Source organism: Phyllobates terribilis, unplaced genomic scaffold, assembly GCF_046119375.1.
Source record: "Phyllobates terribilis strain yellow unplaced genomic scaffold, ASM4611937v1 Scaffold_3188__1_contigs__length_86984, whole genome shotgun sequence".
Lineage (NCBI taxonomy): Eukaryota > Metazoa > Chordata > Amphibia > Anura > Dendrobatidae > Phyllobates > Phyllobates terribilis.
The window spans coordinates 41,681-62,939 of NW_027365942.1; the positions used below are offsets into that span (position 1 = coordinate 41,681).

General features: G+C 47.0%; 1 protein-coding gene across 2 annotated transcripts in view; it reads right to left on the bottom strand.

Annotated features, from left to right (window-relative positions):
* Nucleotides 1–1,064: 1,064 nt before the first annotated feature.
* The window catches only part of TIAL1 (TIA1 cytotoxic granule associated RNA binding protein like 1), a 39,498-nt gene continuing 19,303 nt past the window's right edge, over nt 1,065–21,259 (bottom strand). Inside the window, exons 4-12 of one of the 2 annotated variants that reach the window (XM_073669240.1) lie at nt 4,472–4,526; nt 3,966–4,053; nt 2,770–2,845; nt 2,595–2,703; nt 2,412–2,507; nt 2,183–2,267; nt 1,909–2,032; nt 1,554–1,693; nt 1,065–1,470 (exon numbers count right to left, since the gene is read on the bottom strand). In XM_073669240.1, the coding sequence (XP_073525341.1) occupies nt 1,350–1,470; nt 1,554–1,693; nt 1,909–2,032; nt 2,183–2,267; nt 2,412–2,507; nt 2,595–2,703; nt 2,770–2,845; nt 3,966–4,053; nt 4,472–4,526 (894 nt within the window). In that variant the 3' untranslated portion in view covers nt 1,065–1,349. Of the gene's footprint in view, nt 1,471–1,553; nt 1,694–1,908; nt 2,033–2,182; nt 2,268–2,411; nt 2,526–2,594; nt 2,704–2,769; nt 2,846–3,965; nt 4,054–4,471; nt 4,527–21,259 lie in introns of both variants that reach the window. The other variant, XM_073669239.1, reaches the window with a different exon arrangement.

The window sequence follows — 21,259 nt, forward strand, 5'->3', positions numbered from 1 at the left end:
CCTGACATATACGCATGGATCACGCTGTTCTTCTCCACCTGACCAGACCTGACATATACGCATGGATCACACTGGTCTTCTCCACCTGACCAGACCAGTCCTGACATATACGCATGGATCACGCTGGTCTTCTCCACCTGACCAGACCAGTCCTGACATATACGCATGGATCACGCTAGTCTTCTCCACCTGACCAGACCAGTCCTGACATATACGCATGGATCACGCTAGTCTTCTCCACCTGACCAGACCAGTCCTGACATATACGCATGTATCACGCTGGTCTTCTCCACCTGACCAGACCAGTCCTGACATATACGCATGTATCACGCTGGTCTTCTCCACCTGACCAGACCTGACATATACGCATGTATCACGCTGGTCTTCTCCACCTGACCAGACCTGACATATACGCATGGATCACACTGGTCTTCTCCACCTGACCAGACCAGTCCTGACATATACGCATCGATCACGCTGTTCTTCTCCACCTGACCAGACCAGTCCTGACATATACGCATCGATCACGCTGTTCTTCTCCACCTGACCAGACCAGTCCTGACATATACGCATGGATCACGCTGGTCTTCTCCACCTGACCAGACCAGTCTTGACATATATGCATGGATCACGCTGGTTTTCTCCACCTCACCAGACCAGTCCTGACATATACACATGGATCACGCTGGTCTTCTCCACCAGACCAGACCAGTCCTGACATATATGCATGGATCACGCTGGTCTTCTCCACCTGACCAGACCAGTCCTGACATATACACATGGATCACGCTGGTCTTCTCCACCAGACCAGACCAGTCCTGACATATACGCATGTATCACGCTGGTTTTCTCCACCTGACCAGACCAGTCCTGACATATACACATGGATCACGCTGGTCTTCTCCACCTGACCAGACCAGTCCTGACATATACACATGGATCACGCTGGTCTTCTCCACCAGACCTGTTCTCCTCAGCTCTCGGAGACTGGGACTATAAGCAATGGGAAATTGAGCTGCGCTCTCGGCCGCTGCACCCATGACTTATACTCCTCGACCCAGATCTCGGAAATGGCTTTTATTGTGTACAGAAGGAAAACTGAATTTAAGACCAGTCCTGAACTTCAGGGTAAAAATGTTTCATAAAAAGCAAAAAAAAAAATAAAAATAAAAAAAAAATAAATCTCTAAAGACGAGTCCAATACATGTGAGCGGTGCTGGCAGCTCCACAACGGATGCAGCTGGAAATAAATATTGTATCTATAGATTCCTCTCTTCCTTCCATCAAGCCCCAGTTCATATCCTCCAGGTCACCAGCGTTGTGGATTACACGTATTAGGAAGAGTTCTGTCACTGTGTTTGGTAACTGGCCATACTGTACCCTGGTGGGTTCGGTATCACTGGTGGCCCCTGTGTGGGAGGAGGGGGTTGAGCATTGAAGCCTCCCATCCACGTAGCCGATTGGGACTGTCTGTAATAGAAGAATAGCAAATGAGGACGGACCAAAGCCATGTAGTGTTGGATCACCCACCATCCCTGCGTCACGTCACTTACTCTACTCCAAAGCTCTGCTGGTTCCACGCCTGGCCGTACATGCCGTATGATGGTACTTGCCAACCGTTGGTGACATACTGCCCATACTGCTGAGGACTGCCGTACATGTGGCCCCACTGACCCCACTGACCATAGTCCACCTAGAAGAGATAGAAGATGTTGTAAAGCCAGAGCCGGTACCAGGACTGAGCACCAGACACAAATGTCAGGAACTCAAATCTGCAGAGAGTGGGAAAGTAAGAGCAAGAAAAGCCAAAAAGAACATGGTCCCTTCTTCCACCACATGTTCAGTCCTCATGGGTACAACGTCAGAAGAACAGTCTCCACAACACCAGGGCTAGAACTTGTTTCTTACTTGCTGGAAGTTTTTTGTCATGTCCGGCGTCTCTTTGCCCCAGTAACACTTCACTACATGACCCTCTATGGTTGTCCCATTCACAGACACAATGGCGTGCGCGGCACTGTCATGGCTGGAAAACCTAAAGACCAGGAAGAGTATAGCGATTACTGGACTTCGGGTGATGTGTGGTGACCTCAGGACGGCCGACGTCAGAGGACGGCCGACGTCAGAGGACGGCCGACGTCAGAGGACGGCCGACGTCAGAGAAGTGATGTCCTAATATACTGACCTAATGAAGGAATAGCCTTTCTCAGGGAAAACTCGAATTTCCATTATCTGACCAAACACCCCAAAGGTCTGTCGCATGAGCTGATCTATAAGAGACATAAGCAGAATTATAACCCAAGCGATCATAAAATAACCAGCGGTGGACATTTCCGGCAACACAAGAAGAAAAGGGAGAGGTATAAAAACCCAGAAAGGGCCAAAGACTCCCACTGCCAAACACATGGACTCGCCTGTTAGGCCGGAGCCGATGCCGCCACAGTACACCGTGCAGTTTTTTGGGCTGGACTGATTGACGACATCTTCGAAGCGTAACTGTTTGGAGGTATCTGATGTGAGAGGAGAGTCTGCATATTAATGGTCAGCTTTATGTCTCTCACTAATAAGGCTGATGGAGGGAGGACCATGAAACTCACTTTCCTGTGTGCTTTTTGGTGCTGGGGGTTTGCGCGTTGCCCAGTTGGTTCTTATTTGCCGCCCTCCCAACCACTGACCTCCCATGTGGACAATGGCGTTCTCTGCATCCTGAGGAAGAGGAGAGATGAGCTCAGAAGATCATACAGAAAAACCACGTGAAGAACCTCCACATACCAGCTTGTTGTAGAAGGACACAAAGCCGTAGCCCTTGGACTTCCCTGTTGCCATATCCTTTACAACCCTGGCGTCTCTGTAAGAAGAGAGCACGGACTGATAAGAGGAAGGAAGCAGCGAGAGAGCATGGTGTAAATCATCAATGCAGAGCTAGAAGGATCACACACACTGTATGGTGGAGACGGCCCTGCGGCTTGATGGCTAGCTCCCCGGCCGGCCGGCCACGGTCTACATTCTGGCTACAGCACACAGCTCTAGTAATAACATGGATAGACATGCATCCTAGCAGTTACATTAGAGACGCTCTGTCTACACTAAGCACGCAGTCCCGGGTCACCATGCACTCACTAATATCAATGGCTGCAGAATATATCAAATATCAAAATTGAAAAAAGAGGAAAAAGTAGGAATTAAAAGGCATACATGGCCTGTTAACAGATCGCTTTATTTTTCTTGCTCAATTCTTTACCACCATTTTGGAGTTTGGGCAGCTGTAAATTTTGAAAAATTGACATTTTCAGAAAATTTAAGAAAGGTGAATAATACTATAGAACAATAACTTCAGCACACCAGTACAAAACAGCAAAACTTACACAGAGATGTATGTGTAATATCAATCTGCACTGAATAGAGAATGTGAGATAGATAGAAACGGAGATAAATAGAAAGGAGAATAAAAAAATCTACAACTGAGTCCAGTGTGCACAGATCCTTGCTGAAAGCCTTCAAGATTCTGTCCATCTACCAGCAATTCTGCAAAATAATCAGAATGCTATTCAGTTTAATGGCGAGTGGGAGTGAGGAAAGACTTACACCCGCTAAACAGTGCGACTTACCGAGCAGCAATCAGCAACTCCCGGAGAGCCAGAGCTGGAGGGCAGCAGCGGAGAGCGGCCACCACCGCCGCTGCCACCACCACCAGTGACCCCAGGCACCGCAGACAGCAAAGTGTGCCATTTACAGCCTATGCACAGCGTCATGGAGCAACCACCAACCCCCCCAATACTTCACGAGCAACGAGCGGTGGCTACAGAATGCCCAGTGTGCCCTGCAGAGGAGGAGCACGCTGGGCGCCAGCTGCACCGGCTGACACACAAGTCTCCAATGACCGCTAACAAGAAACGCATCAGATCATGAAAGGACGCCACGTGGAGAGCCGCGACACAGCGGCCAGATGCCGCCAACTAAATACTTACGATATTTTACCAAATGGAGCAAAAGCAGATTTTATGTCTTCTGTGGTGATTTCTGGGCTCAGATCTCCAACAAACACATGAAAGTGATCTGTAAAGAAAGCGCACCCCGTTAGTCGTCTGCAGACGTCCCGCCTCACACGGCTCTCCAGCACGACGCGGGGTCCCCAGCACGACACGGGGTCCACACAGGACGCGGTGCTACGTGGCACACACCAGGGCTTAATGTCCAACATTCTAAACAAAAGTCCAAGGCCGAGAAGAGAGGGGCCGAACTCCGGCCCCCGCAGAAATCACCAGTAACAAAGAGTTTATATAAATGAGAGAGAATACCAAGAGAGGCCGCCTAACCAGCACCGGACGTGAAAATGCTAGCGCCCAGCCTCTTAACCCCTTCTCTGCTGGAGGGGCCTGCAACAAAAAGGGATTAATAGCAGCATCGCAGTCACCTGGCAGACAAGATAGTGGAGAGAGCGCAGGCGGGGTCAGCAGGGGGCGCCACTACTTACTGGATGTGTCCTTTTTCTGGCTGCTCGGAGTCGTGGCCCAATTCACCTTCACTTCCTGCAGGAACATGAGACGTATCAGAGACTGGCCGAAAGCACAGAAAAGGCGAAACAGGAGCACACAGACTACACAGTAAAGTATGTGCCCCCCACATCCTCATCCGAGGGCTTCTCTGTCCTCTATCTACATCTATAGACACTAGTATGGAGAAAAGTATGTGCCCCCCCCCCCCACATCCTCATCCGAGGGCTTCTGTGTTCTCATCTAAACCCGTAGACATTAATACAAAGAAAAGTATGTGCCCCCAATGACGACACCGCATTTATTTTTAAGTATGCCAGACGTATTATTCAGTAGGCCCAGGGACATGAGCTATCGTTCATATGAGACTGAACATTGACTTGATGTAGGTTGAATTGATGTTTGTGGATTTCTTTTGCAGACTACCTATTGTATCTATTGTATCAGCCCTTGCAGCTTATTGTTCTGCTATCCTTAAGGGACAAAGACGCAGGTTAATTGAACAATCAATGTTTGTTAATATTTTGATTACCCATTGTATCAGTCTGTCAGGGAGATATTGATGTCAGGAAAATGTTCTTCCATATTTCCTTGACATAGATATTGACCATTTCTCCTTTTTGTCAGTACCAAGCTGTCTCCATAAAAATCTCAGCACAAAGCCCCAATGAACACAGTCATGAGTAAGGCCTTACACAAACAAATGGCAGCCAAGAAGTGTTATAACTTAGTTAGAATGCGAGCATCTTGTCCCTGAAAGACACAGGGGGTAATTAGAGGCAGGATTGCAATAATTTGCGTGTAACTGTTGGAGCTTGCTTCCCGAGCTTCAAAGAAGAAATCTATAGACACGCTGACTCATATAAAATATTGTGAGTTCCATGTGTCCGGCAATAATGGGACCTATATTTTTAGTGGCAGAATCAGCCCAGGAATGTATCCATAGTTTTCCATGGCTGAAAGCAGAGTCAGGGAGCTGTAGCGCAAAAACACCAGAATAGCAGACTGCAGCTATGTGATGTGTGGTCTCTAAATGCAGGTAAAATCATAACGGAAAAATGTGGTCGTTTGCAAGCTTCTGCGATCAACGAGCGATGAGTTATCGCAGAAGGTAGGGGCTTTAATAAAAATGTACAGGCTGGAGACCGGACCACATAATGTCACCACAAGGGATGTGTGGACAGATCTCCCCTTAGGTATAAGAGAATCTATGGAGAAGACAGGAGCACTCATTGCCAGGGGGTATAAGGATTATAAGCAAAGGGTCCTGTTCGATAACGCTCAACTCAAACTGGGGTTCCCCTCGCCCACCTATATTGAATCGTCTCCGTGATCGTATAGTGTAAGTTATCTTTTATCCTGTTTATTTTATGTAACTGCCTATGTATTTTAATGTCCCCTTTGTAACATCCTCGTATATATTTTCCCTAAACACTGCCTCCCTTTTGGATTAAATATAAAATTTAATAGTCCTGTTTCTTTTGTTCTGTAATCGTTCCCTTCCCCGAAGCCATATACGCTACCAGGACGCAGGCGCCTGTCCAGGCCTGTATTATAATTCAAACTCGGCCGGTGGTGGCAGAGAATAATAATAATTGGGCTATCGTGAAGCCGACAGTGACCGTACGGAGGGTGTAAACACGTATTCCATGCTTTGGAACCCAGCGGTGTGACGCCATACGCTCACTGGTCGCTTGCCGATACCTAAAGAGTGAGTAGTCTGGATCGTGTGCTCGCGATTCTGGACGAAATACAGACATAGTGACGGCAACGGCGAGATATTGCGTGATCTCCCCGGTGTCGTCCCTGTGGAGTTCCTGACAGTCCATGCAGCTTGTTGTTCTGCAAACATTACAGGACAAAATATGTAGGTTAATTGAACACTTGAACAATGAGAGATGACCTCCTCCCACCTTCCCCCAATCCTGTGGAAAAATGCCTGAATAAGAGCTGTGAACTATAAAAGGGGATCGGCCTCAGTTTCCAGAAGGACTCTATAATACAGCAGCCAAGGCACCATGGCTCCACCCGAAGGAATACAGATTTGATCCACCACCCATCAATGAACCCATGGAGATGTTTGGAGAACCCAGGTTGGGACAATTAGGCTACCTGGCCACATACCTCAATGGACTGTCAGCTTCCTAAGCTTACTGCTACCTCCTCTCTGTCGGTGCCCGCCAAAAGTCGCAGATGTACTATTTCTCTGTGAGCCAGCGGAAGGGTGAGACTCTGTAATTAGCACCATCTTATGTACTTGCTTGGACTGTTCTATATGGAACCACCAACAGACAATAAAGTATTGGCACGCTGTGTTACCCTCACCCTGTGTTGTCTGAATGGTATTATGCTCACCAGGAAAGAGTATAAGCGTTGAGTGGGATAAGCCCTGGTCCATGCGGTCTTTCTAAAAACAACCAGGCCAGCGGACGGGACCACCCACTGACCCTCGTGTCTCCACACCCCCACCATCCACAGCTTCTTTGTCCATCTACATCTATAGACATCAATGTGGAGAAAAGTATGTGCCCCCCACATCCACATCCAGGAGCTTCTCTGTCCTCATCTACATCCATAGACATTAATATGGAGGAAAGTATGTGCCCCCCACATCCACCTCCAGGGGCTTCTCTGTCCTCATCTACATCCATAGACATTAATGTGGAGAAAGTATGTGCCCCCCCCCCCCCACATCCAGCTCCAGGGGGCTTCTCTGTCCTCATCTACATCTATAGACATTAATATGGAGAAAGTATGTGCCCCCCACATCCACCTCCGGGGGCTTCTCTGTCCTCATCTACATCCATAGACATTAATATGGAGGAAAGTATGTGCCCCCAACATCCACCTCCGGGGGCTTCTCTATCCTCATCTACATCCATAGACATTAATATGGAGAAAAGTATGTGCCCCCCACAAAACCAGGGGAGGAGTCCTGGGGAGATAATTTGCATATTCCCACTGCATTTTGGGGTAAGTGAAGAGTCTCCGCGAGCTCAAAGAACACTGGATTTTGGCTGTTGGAGCTGAAAAGAGGACATCGGTAAACCGCGCGCCTGCAGGCGCGCGCATTTTGAAGCTTTTTTTTTAAGCTTTTTTCACTGTTTTCAGAACATTAACAATAAGAACATGGAAGAGTCCAGGAGCCATTTGGTGAGCTGCATATCCTGCTACATGTTCACAGACTTGCCAGTGGAAAAGCCAAACTTCACATGCCAGAAATGCAAGCTTGTGTCCCTGTTGGAGGAAAAGTTGGGAAATCTAGAAGAGAGGTTAACTACCTTGAAAATCATTAAGGAAGGTGAAGAGTTCTTAGACAGAGCAGAATTATCTCTTCATGATTCAGAAAGAGAAGAAATTCCAACTGCACCTGAGGAAACAGAGGAATGGAAGCATGTGACCCACAGAAGCAGGAGGATCGAGAGGCAGTCAGCACCCATACTGCTCAGGAACCAGTACCAGGCTCTCACACAGGAGAACCATGAAGAAATACAGCAAGATAAGACTTTGCCAGCAATGAATAACCTTGTAAGCCCTCAGAATCCTCCTGGATGGAGAAAGAAGAATGTTGTGAAGAAAAAACGGAGAGTGGTGGTCATGGGGGATTCCCTGTTAAGAGGAACAGAGGCCGCTATCTGCAGACCAGACATAACCTCAAGAGAAATGTGCTGTCTTCCAGGAGCAAAAATTACAGATGTGTCTGACAGGATATCAAGACTCTTCAGACCTACAGATCACTACCCATTCCTGCTAATACATGTGGGGACAAATGACACCGCAAGAAAGGACCTGGAAACCATCTGCAGTGACTTTGAAGACTTAGGCAAGAAAGTGAAAGAATTGGGAGCGCAGGTGGTCTTCTCATCCATCCTCCCAGTGGATGGCCATGGAACAATGAGGTGGAATAAGATTCTACAGGTGAACAACTGGCTACGTCGATGGTGCCGTCAACAAGGATTTGGATTTCTGGATCACGGAATGAATTACCTATACGATGGACTACTTGCTAGAGATGGGGTGCACCTTACGAAGACTGGAAAACATGTATTTGGAAGTCGCCTTGCTACACTCATCAGGAGAGCTTTATACCAGAACAATGTGGGAAGGGAAGCAAAAGGCCAGAAAAAGCCATACAGCTGACAAATACTATTGAGATCTCTGCTACTGGAAGTGGAAAAGAAGAACAAGGACAAAAAAATCTAAATAAAAATATGGGAGGATGAGAAACCAATCACAAACTAAAATGTTTTTATACAAATGCACAAAGCATGGGCAACAAACAAGGAGAATTGGAACTACTAATGCAGGAAAAGGAATATGATGTCATTGGAATCACTGAAACTTGGTGGGACGATACACATGATTGGAGTAAAAGGCTAAAAGGATACAACTTATCTGCAAGAAACAGACTTGATAAACGAGGAGGAGGTGTTGCATTGTATGTTAGAAAAGTGAATATCTGCACAGAGATTGAAGCTTCAGAGACTGGGAGTTCTGTGGAAACTGTCTGGGTAAGAATACAAGGAGAGAACAACGGAAAGGACACCATTGTAGGCATTTACTACAGGCCACCTGGGCAAGCTGCAGATATGGATGAACTCTTTATGTATCAAATGACCAAGTTCTCCAAAAAATATGACGTAGTGGTCATGGGAGATTTCAACTATCCAGACATTTGTTGGGAATCTCTCTCAAGTAAAACTAACAGGTCAAGCAAATTCTTATCCTCTCTTGCTGACAACTTTATCTTCCAAAAGGTAGGGGAGAAAACAAGGGGATCTGCTACTTTGGATCTAATCCTTATAAACAGGGAGGAAATGGTTGAGGAGGTAAAGGTGGCTGGGACCCTAGGAGGCAGCGATCATGCTATTATAGAATTTTGGATAACTAGAGGAGGAAGACATGTGAAGACTCAAACTTCAAGGTTAGATTTTAGAAAGGCAGATTTTAAGAGATTCAGAAAGAGAATAGGAGGGATCCAATGGCTGGATGTCCTTAAGGACAAAAATGTCCAGGAAGGATGGGAAATTTTTAAAAATGAGATTCTCAAAGCACAATCGTTAACAATCCCGAAAAGTAGGAAGAATGGGAAGCATTTAAGGAAACCAGGATGGATGAACACAGAACTTAAACACATGCTAAAAAGAAAGAAAGAAATGTTTATTAAATGGAAAGAGGGAGGCATATCTAAAGAAGATTATAATGCAGTCTGCAGATCCTGCAGGGCACGTATCAGGTTAGCTAAAGCTGACAATGAATTAAGGCTTGCAAGAGATGTCAAAAGCAATAAAAAAGGATTTTGGGGGTATGTCAAAAGTAAAAGAAAAGTCAAAGATGCTATAGGATTTTTACAGGATGAAAATGGAGAAATGGTAAGAGAGGATGTTGAGAAGGCCGAACTTTTTAATTCCTATTTTGCATCTGTTTTCTCTCAGAAAGAAAATGTAACATCAACTGATCTTCACTGTCCTTTTAAAGAAATAGAGGAATCCAAGTTATCTGTAAACAGAAAGATTGTGAGGGAATATTTAGCTAACATAAATGAGTTCAAGTCTCCAGGTCCAGATGAATTACACCCCAGAGTACTGAAGGAGATCGTAGAAGAAATTTTAGAACCACTCTCCATAATCCTTGAAAATTCTTGGAGAACAGGAGAAGTCCCAGAAGACTGGAGAAGAGCAAATGTTGTTCCTATCTTCAAAAAGGGGAAGAAGGTGGACCCAGGGAACTATAGGCCGGTGAGTCTGACTTCTATACCAGGAAAGATCTTTGAACAAATTATTAAACAACATGTATGTAAGTACCTGGATAAGAATGAAGTGATTAACCAGAGTCAGCATGGGTTTGTAACTAACAAGTCATGTCAGACTAACTTAATTTCCTTCTATGACAGAATCACTGACTGGGTGGATCAGGGAAATGCTGTAGATATAGTATATCTTGACTTCAGCAAAGCATTTGACAAAGTATCTCACACCATCCTTATTGAAAAAATGACCAAGTATGCAATGGACCAGGCAACTGTTAGGTGGATTCATAACTGGCTTAGTGATCGGACTCAAAGGGTGGTTGTAAATGGCTTCACATCCAGCTGGATGAATGTCTCAAGTGGGGTACCACAGGGCTCCGTCCTGGGACCTGTATTGTTCAACATCTTTATCAATGATTTAGATGAAGGAATTGAGGGTAAACTGATTAAATTTGCTGATGACACAAAGCTAGGAGGGATAGCTAATACTAGAGAAGAGAGAGAGAGGATTCAAAAAGACCTAAATAAACTGGAGCAGTGGGCAGCAACCAACAGAATGGTTTTTAACAGGGAAAAATGCAAAGTCCTACATCTGGGCAATAAAAATGAAAAAAGCATATACAGAATGGGAGGAATAGAGCTAAGCAACAGTACATGTGAAAAAGACTTAGGTATACTAATAGATCATAGACTGAACATGAGTCAACAGTGTGATGCAGCAGCAAAAAAGGCAAATACAATTCTGGGATGTATTAACAGAAGCATACAGTCTAGATCACGTGAAGTCATTATCGGTCTTTACTCCTCCTTGGTGAGACCTCATCTGGATACTGTGTACAGTTTTGGGCATCACATTTTAAAAAAGACATAGACAAACTGGAGCAAGTTCAGAGAAGAGCGACCAGAATGGTGACCGGTCTGCAAACCATGTCCTACGAGGAACGGTTGCAGGATTTGGGAATGTTTAGCTGCAAAAAAGAAGACTGAGAGGAGACTTAATAGCTGTCTACAAATATGTCAAGGGCTGTCACATTGTAGAAGGATCATCTTTATTCTCATTTGCACAAGGAAAGACTAGAAGCAATGGGATGAAACTAAATGGGAGGAGACACAGATTAGATATTAGAAAAAACTTTTTGACAGTTAGGTTGATTAATGAGTGGAACAGGCTGCCACGAGAGGTGGTGAGTTCCCCTTCAATGGACGTCTTCAAACAGAGGCTGGACAGACATCTGTCTGAGATGATCTAGTGAATCCTGCTTTGAGCAGGGGGTTGGACCAGATGACCCAGGAGGTCCCTTCCAACTCTACCATTCTATGATTCTATGATCCACCTCCGGGGGCTTCTCTGTCCTCATCTACATCCATAGACATTAATATGGAGGAAAGTATGTGCCCCCCACATCCACCTCCAGGGGCTTCACTGTCCTCATCTACATCCATAGACATTAATATGGAGGAAAGTATGTGCCCCCCACATCCACCTCCAGGGGCTTCTCTGTCATCTACATCCATAGACATTAATGTGGAGAAAGTATGTGCCCCCCACATCCACCTCCAGGGGCTTCTCTGTCCTCATCTACATCCATAGACATTAATGTGGAGAAAGTATGTGCCCCCCCCCCCCCCCACATCCAGCTCCAGGGGGCTTCTCTGTCCTCATCTACATCTATAGACATTAATATGGAGAAAGTATGTGCCCCCCACATCCACCTCCGGGGGCTTCTCTGTCCTCATCTACATCCATAGACATTAATATGGAGGAAAGTATGTGCCCCCAACATCCACCTCCGGGGGCTTCTCTGTCCTCATCTACATCCATAGACATTAATATGGAGAAAAGTATGTGCCCCCCACATCCACCTCCGGGGGCTTCTCTGTCCTCATCTACATCCATAGACATTAATATGGAGGAAAGTATGTGCCCCCCACATCCACCTCCAGGGGCTTCTCTGTCCTCATCTACATCCATAGACATTAATATGGAGGAAAGTATGTGCCCCCAACATCCACCTCCGGGGGCTTCTCTGTCCTCATCTACATCCATAGACATTAATATGGAGAAAAGTATGTGCCCCCCACATCCACATCCATAGACATTAATATGGATAAAAGTATGTGCCCCCCACATCCACCCCCGGAGGCTTCTCTGTCCTCATCTACATCCATAGACATTAATATGGAGAAAAGTATGTGCCCCCCACATCCACATCCATAGACATTAATATGGATAAAAGTATGTGCCCCCCACATCCACCTCCAGAGGCTTCTCTGTCCTCATCTACATCCATAGACATTAATATGGAGAAAAGTATGTGCCCCCCACATCCACATCCATAGACATTAATATGGATAAAAGTATGTGCCCCCCACATCCACCCCCGGAGGCTTCTCTGTCCTCATCTACATCCATAGACATTAATATGGAGAAAAGTATGTGCCCCCCACATCCACATCCATAGACATTAATATGGATAAAAGTATGTGCCCCCCACATCCACCTCCAGAGGCTTCTCTGTCCTTATCTACATCCATAGACATTAATATGGAGAAAAGTATGTGCCCCCCACATCCATCTCCGGGGGCTTCTCTGTCCTCATCTACATCCATAGACATTAATATGGTGAAAAGTATGTGCCCCCCACATCCACCTCCGGGGGCTTCTCTGTCCTCATCTACATCCATAGACATTAATATGGAGAAAAGTATGTGCCCCCCACATCCACCTCCGGGGGCTTCTCTGTCCTCATCTACATCCATAGACATTAATATGGTGAAAAGTATGTGCCCCCCACATCCACCTCCGGGGGCTTCTCTGTCCTCATCTACATCCATAGACATTAATATGGTGAAAAGTATGTGCCCCCCACATCCACCTCCGGGGGCTTCTCTGTCCTCATCTACATCCATAGACATTAATATGGTGAAAAGTATGTGCCCCCCACATCCACCTCCGGGGGCTTCTCTGTCCTCATCTACTTCCATAGACATTAATATGGAGGAAAGTATGTGCCCCCCACATCCACCTCCGGGGGCTTCTCTGTCCTCATCTACATCCATAGACATTAATATGGAGAAAGTATGTGCCCCCCACATCCATCTCCAGGGGCTTCTCTGTCCTCATCTACATCCATAGACATTAATATGGAGAAAGTATGAGCCCCCCACATCCACCTCCGGGGGCTTCTCTGTCCTCATCTACATCCATAGACATTAATATGGAGAAAAGTATGAGCCCCCCACATCCACCTCCGGGGGCTTCTCTGTCCTCATCTACATCCATAGACATTAATGTGGAGAAAGTATGTGCCCCCCACATCCATCTCCAGGGGCTTCTCTGTCCTCATCTACATCCATAGACATTAATATGGAGGAAAGTATGTGCCCCCCACATCCACCTCCGGGGGCTTCTCTGTCCTCATCTACATCCATAGACATTAATGTGGAGAAAGTATGTGCCCCCCCACATCCACCTCCGGGGGCTTCTCTGTCCTCATCCACATCCATAGACATTAATATGGAGAAAAGTATGTGCCCCCCACATCCACATCCATAGACATTAATATGGAGAAAAGTATGTGCCCCCCACATCCACATCCATAGACATTAATATGGAGAAAAGTATGTGCCCCCCACATCCACATCCATAGACATTAATATGGAGAAAAGTATGTGCCCCCCACATCCACCTCCAGGGGCTTCTCTGTCCTCATCTACATCCATAGACATTAATATGGATAAAAGTATGTGCCCCCCACATCCACCTCCAGGGGCTTCTCTGTCCTCATCTACATCCATAGACATTAATATGGAGAAAAGTATGTGCCCCCCACATCCACCTCCAGGGGCTTCTCTGTCCTCATCTACATCCATAGACATTAATGTGGAGAAAGTATGTGCCCCCCACATCCACCTCCGGGGGCTTCTCTGTCCTCATCTACATCCATAGACATTAATATGGTGAAAAGTATGTGCCCCCCACATCCACCTCCAGGGGCTTCTCTGTCCTCATCTACATCCATAGACATTAATATGGAGAAAAGTATGTGCCCCCCACATCCACCTCCAGGGGCTTCTCTGTCCTAATCTACATCCATAGACATTAATATGGAGGAAAGTATGTGCCCCCACATCCCCCTCCAGGGGCTTCTCTGTCCTCATCTACATCCATAGACATTAATATGGAGGAAAGTATGTGCCCCCACATCCCCCTCCAGGGGCTTCTCTGTCCTCATCTACATCCATAGACCTTAATGTGGAGAAAGTATGTGACCCCCACATCCACCTCCAGGGGCTTCTCTGTCCTCATCTACATCCATAGACATTAATATGGATAAAAGTATGTGCCCCCCACATCCACCTCCGGGGGCTTCTCTGTCCTCATCTACATCCATAGACATTAATATGGAGAAAAGTATGTGCCCCCCACATCCACATCCATAGACATTAATATGGAGAAAATTATGTGCCCCCCACATCCACCTCCGGGGGCTTCTCTGTCCTCATCTACATCCATAGACAATAATATGGAGAAAAGTATGTGCCCCCCACATCCACATCCATAGACATTAATATGGATAAAAGTATGTGCCCCCCACATCCACCTCCAGGGGCTTCTCTGTCCTCATCTACATCCATAGACATTAATATGGAGGAAAGTATGTGCCCCCCACATCCACCTCCGGGGGCTTCTCTGTCCTCATCTACATCCATAGACATTAATATGGAGGAAAGTATGTGCCCCCCACATCCACCTCAGGGGGCTTCTCTGTCCTCATCTACATCCATAGACATTAATATGGAGAAAAGTATGTGCCCCCCCACATCCACCTCCAGGGGCTTCTCTGTCGATATATATGTACAGTAGCTACCAAAAGTATTTTGCATTGTTTTTAAAAGTGTGATTCCTTCTGTCTGGTCGCTGTGACGCCATTTTTTCCTGGTGATGAAATGAAAGTGCATGAAGTTGTCATCAGACAAGACATTAATTTTACCCACAATGCTTCTGAATATAGGTCTGGTCATTAAAGAAACTGACGGCCAATAGTTTTGCATCTACAATTTATTGATCACAACGTAGAGAGTAATTCACGGTTACAATCCATGACTTTGCACTTTGTAGCAGAACCTCTTGCTGTAATTCCTGCACTGACGGGACATTGAGGCCACGGGGGATTCAGGACGTCTGGAGGGATCTCGCTCCATGTACAAATCTGCAAACAATTCATCTTTATTGCTCTGGGTCCGGGCCCCAACTCATGGCCCTAACTCACCCCAAAGGTGCTCTATAGGGTGTAAATCAGGCGATCGGCTCGGCCATGGCAACAGGCAGACATTTTTCTTTGGATGTGTGCTCAGGATCATTGTCTTGCTGGAATCTCCGTCTGCCTACTTTGGTTTTACCATGTGGCTGCATTACATTCTCCAGTATATCCTTGTACATGGTAGCATTCATATTTCCATCAATTCTATGCAGAGGGCCAATGGCAGATGCAGAAAAGCAGCCCCAAACCGTGACATTGCCTCCACCATGTTTCACTGTAGGCGTTTGGTACCTTACATCATTACGTTTTCACATTGGGCGGTATATATAGTGCTGCCATCGCCACCAAACAGATTGAACTTGGATTTATACAACCAGAACACCTGAGCCCAATCTGTCTTTCCATTGTTCTTTGTTCCGGTCCTTTGCAGAGATGAAAGGCTTATTGACTGGACCTCGTGCTTTCACCCATCTCTCAGCTGTAGCACCACAGTTTGGGACTCACTTTGACCCCATATTCTTCCTTCATTTCTTGCGATATCTGTCCAGCACTTTTATGGACGTCAGATACTGACTTTTTCTTTATAATGTGATCGGCTCTGGAGGACGTTCTCCGTGGTCGTCCACTTCTAGGTTTCTCAGCTGTTCCAGAACCTTCTTTTTCTTCTTTAATATACGCGACACTTGACTCTGAGAACAGGTGAATTTTTGGATTTTCCTGACTTCTCTCTGAAATTTGGTTTGGTCTTTGTCATGTTTTAACCTAAAAACACATGCAAAAAAAAAAAAATTAGGCAAAATTCGACGACCCATGAGAAAATATGCAAAACATTTGGCCCAGCAAATGCTGAAAACTAACACAATAAAGGGATAAAACAATGTCAGACACAATTTTCGTTCTTATAGTTGACAACCATTTGCTTTAGGGATACTAAAATCACCAGGAAAATGGCGTCACAGCGACCAGACAGAAGTCATCACACTGTAAAAAATAATAACTTGTGACAGATTGATAAGTTGGGACGGCGGCAGCCGGAGGTAAGAAGCTTTCTTCTTACACGACCTGAATTTGTCCCTCTGTCCTGGTTCCAGTGTGTGTTGGGTAAGTGGGTCCCAGATCACTCCATCTGTTCATAGTAAGGGGGTCCCAGATCACTCCATCTGCTCATAGTAAGGGGGTCCCAGATCACTCCATCTGTTCATAGTAAGGGGGTCCCAGATCACTTCATCTGCTCATAGTAAGGGGGTCCCAGATCACTCCATCTGCTCATAGTAAGGGGGTCCCAGATCACTCCATCTGTTCATAGTAAGGGGGTCCCAGATCACTCCATCTGTTCATAGTAAGGGGGTCCCAGATCACTCCATCTGTTCATAGTAAGGGGGTCCCAGATCACTCCATCTGCTCATAGTAAGTGGGTCCCAGATCACTCCATCTGCTCATAGTAAGTGAGTCCCAGATCACTCCATCTGCTCATAGTAAGTGGGTCCCAGATCACTCCATCTGCTCATAGTAAGGGGGTCCCAGATCACTCCATCTGCTCATAGTAAGTGGGTCCCAGATCACTCCATCTGCTCATAGTAAGGGGGTCCCAGATCACTCCATCTGCTCATAGTAAGTGGGTCCCAGATCACTCCATCTGCTCATAGTAAGGGGGTCCCAGATCACTCCATCTGCTCATAGTAAGTGGGTCCCAGATCACTCCATCTGCTCATAGTAAGTGGGTCCCAGATCACTCCATCTGCTCATAGTAAGAGGGTCCCAGATCACTCCATCTGCTCATAGTAAGAGGGTCCCAGATCACTCCATCTGCTCATAGTAAGGGGGTCCCAGATCACTCCATCTGCTCATAGTAAGGGGGTCCCAGATCACTCCATCTGCTCATAGTAAGGGGGTCCCAGATCACTCCATCTGCTCATAGTAAGGGGGTCCCAGATCACTCCATCTGCTCATAGTAAGGGGGTCCCAGATCACTCCATCTGCTCATATTAAGTGGGTCCCAGATCACTCCATCTGCTCATAGTAAGGGGGTCCCAGATCACTCCATCTGCTCATAGTAAGGGGGTCCCAGATCACTCCATCTGCTCATAGTAAGGGGGTCCCAGATCACTCCATCTGTTCATAGTAAGTGGGTCCCAGATCACTCCATCTGCTCATAGTAAGGGGGTCCCAGATCACTCCATCTGCTCATAGTAAGGGGGTCCCAGATCACTCCATCTGCTCATAGTAAGGGGGTCCCAGATCACTCCATCTGCTCATAGTAAGTGGGTCCCAGATCACTCCATCTGCTCATAGTAAGGGGGTCCCAGATCACTCCATCTGCTCATAGTAAGTGGGCCCCAGATCACTCCATCTGCTCATAGTAAGGGGGTCCCAGATCACTCCATCTGCTCATAGTAAGGGGGTCCCAGATCACTCCATCTGCTCATAGTAAGGGGGTCCCAGATCACTCCATCTGCTCATAGTAAGGGGGTCCCAGATCACTCCATCTGCTCATAGTAAGGGGGTCCCAGATCACTCCATCTGCTCATAGTAAGGGGGTCCCAGATCACTCCATCTGCTCATAGTAAGGGGGTCCCAGATCACTCCATCTGCTCATAGTAAGTGGGTCCCAGATCACTCCATCTGCTCATAGTAAGTGGGTCCCAGATCACTCCATCTGTTCATAGTAAGTGGGTCCCAGATCACTCCATCTGTTCATAGTAAGGGGGTCCCAGATCACTCCATCTGCTCATAGTAAGTGGGTCCCAGATCACTCCATCTGCTCATAGTAAGGGGGTCCCAGATCACTCCATCTGCTCATAGTAAGTGGGTCCCAGATCACTCCATCTGCTCATAGTAAGTGGGTCCCAGATCACTCCATCTGCTCATAGTAAGTGGGTCCCAGATCACTCCATCTGCTCATAGTAAGTGGGTCCCAGATCACTCCATCTGCTCATAGTAAGTGGGTCCCAGATCACTCCATCTGCTCATAGTAAGTGGGTCCCAGATCACTCCATCTGCTCATAGTAAGTGGGTCCCAGATCACTCCATCTGCTCATAGTAAGTGGGTCCCAGATCACTCCATCTGTTCATAGTAAGTGGGTCCCAGATCACTCCATCTGTTCATAGTAAGTGGGTCCCAGATCACTCCATCTGCTCATAGTAAGTGGGTCCCAGATCACTACATCTGTTCATAGTAAGTGGGTCCCAGATCACTACATCTGTTCATAGTAAGTGGGTCCCAGATCACTCCATCTGCTCATAGTAAGTGGGTCCCAGATCACTCCATCTGCTCATAGTAAGTGGGTCCCAGATCACTCCATCTGCTCATAGTAAGTGGGTCCCAGATCACTCCATCTGCTCATAGTAAGTGGGTCCCAGATCACTCCATCTGCTCATAGTAAGTGGGTCCCAGATCACTCCATCTGCTCATAGTAAGTGGGTCCCAGATCACTCCATCTGCTCATAGTAAGTGGGTACATTATTGTTAGAGAACCCTGAGGAGACCTTGTGTACTGGGCTGACTTTCTGTGTTGTGTGAGAAGAGTGGATTTTGCATTTTACGGGTCATCAGTCCGTGGGGCTGTAATGTAGGGGGGGGAGCCGTATTTGAGAAAACTCACCCAGTGGGGGCGGCCAGGTTAGCCTCAGCCACGCTTCATGATATCCAACAGGATGCTAGAGTCAGTAGAAAATTATTATTATTATACCCGGCTCTGGCAAAGATGGCAAGACTTAGGATATGAGAAGCGTCCCAAGTTCACACCCGTTTACAGTCCAGTGCCTTGGGTGAAGGTTTATTAAAGCCTGTGATTAAAGAGCCACTAATAGTACCCCGCCTGGAGCTCCGGACCATGTCCCCAGCCGTGATGCTTCAAGTAGCCAACACCCTGGACAAGAAGACAACAACCGGGTCCCGAGGCACCAATCCAGCCACCTTGCTGCCTCTGGAGGAGGAGAGGAGTGGTAGTGATAATATGGGTGACCTGCTAGTTAAGACACAAGAGGAACATGACTGTGCACAAATAGCGTCCCACGGGGGGGTTCAGTCATGTCACCGATGTCCCACTACATAACCCAGACCATGAGCTCTTGGTGGATGGATCGCGGTATAGGGTGGATGGCCAGTCCTACAGTGGATATGCTGCGGTTTCCCTCCATGAAACGATAAAGGCAATGCAGCTGCCCCCACACATGTCCGCCCACGGTCCCTAGAAGAAGCCTGCAGACAAGCTCACAGCGCATCAGGATTGTGCTCAGTAACCACATACACTGCCAGCTGGGCGCCGGTACGCTGATTAATATGATACCTGGGTTGATGAAATCCGTTTTGTGGTTGTAGTTTAATCTGTGATTGCAGTTTGGAGATAATGATATGCTTGTGCTGCGGGGTGGCCTGTGGGGGGCGCTCTATCTGGTGCTCACTGATCCGTCACTGACCGGCCTCCTATTTTAAATATTGCTCTTACGCAGTACATATTGTTGTCTTTGAATTTTTTTTTTAACTCGATCAAAATGGCGGCAGGGACCGTGCATGTGCCCTAGCAGCTATCATTAAAGCCACAATGACGAATATGAGAACAAAGCACCAGATAGAGCGCCCCCCACAGGCCACCCCACAGCACGAGAATCAAATCAACTGCAAATGAAGATTAAACAAGAACCACAGGATGGATTTCATCAACCCAGGTATCATATTAATCAGGGTAATGTCTACAAAGCCATCCATAACCTCTCTCCTCCGTACATCTCTGAACTCATCTCCCGATATATTCCCTCACGTAACCTCCGCTCCTCCTAAGACCTCCTTCTCTCCTCCACACTTATTCGTTTCTCACCCAATCACCTCCAAGACTTCTCCAGAATATCCCCCGTCCTATGGAATTCTGTGCCTCAACACGTCCGATTATCCACCACCTGCCTCCTCACCACCACCGGAGCTGCTGCAACCCCCTAACCTACTGTCTCCTTCCCCATTCCCGTAGAATGTAAGCCCACAGGGGCAGGGTCCTCCTCCCTCTGTACCCGTCTATCATTGTTAGTTCATTCACTGTAAGTGATGCCTGTATCTGGTATGTAACCCCTTCTCTTGTACAGCGCCATGGAATCAATGGCGTTATATAAGTAATAATAATGTCGCCCACCTGACAGTGTATGTGGTTTACTGAGCACAATCCTGCTGACAGGTGCGCATTAAGACCAGACTGCCACCATTTATACAGACAGCTGCTATGCTTTCCCTATTCTGGACCTATATGGAGAGCTCGATCATTCCTCACAGCGTCAGGAAGCCCATCAAGAATGATAAATCCGGCAAGCGCCTGATGGAAGCCCTACTTTTACCCGAGAAAGTTGCCATAGTGAGAGTCGAAGGCCAGGCAAAGGACAACTCCACTACAGCTAAAGGCAACCACCTGGCCAATCAGGCTGCAAAATCTGCGGCTTGCCAACCAAGAGACCACCCTACCAGGGTGGCAGCTGCACAGGCGGCCTCCACTGCAGACCTACGACCTTCTCCAGAAGCTACAACAGGCCGGTGTTGAAGAATTCGCCACATGGCAAGAAGGGAGCAGTGCAGTCACCAGAAGGACTGTGACACGTTTGGGACAAAGGTTGCCTTCCCTGAGTTCTGTATCCCATGATGGCTCAAGCCTCCCACGGCAATACCTAGCAATCAAAGATTGCCATGGCAGACCAAGTCCACCGCCATTGGAATGCCCCTAGGTTCAGTATCACTGGAGCCAAACACGTTCAAGCCTGTCTGACCTGAGTGCTCA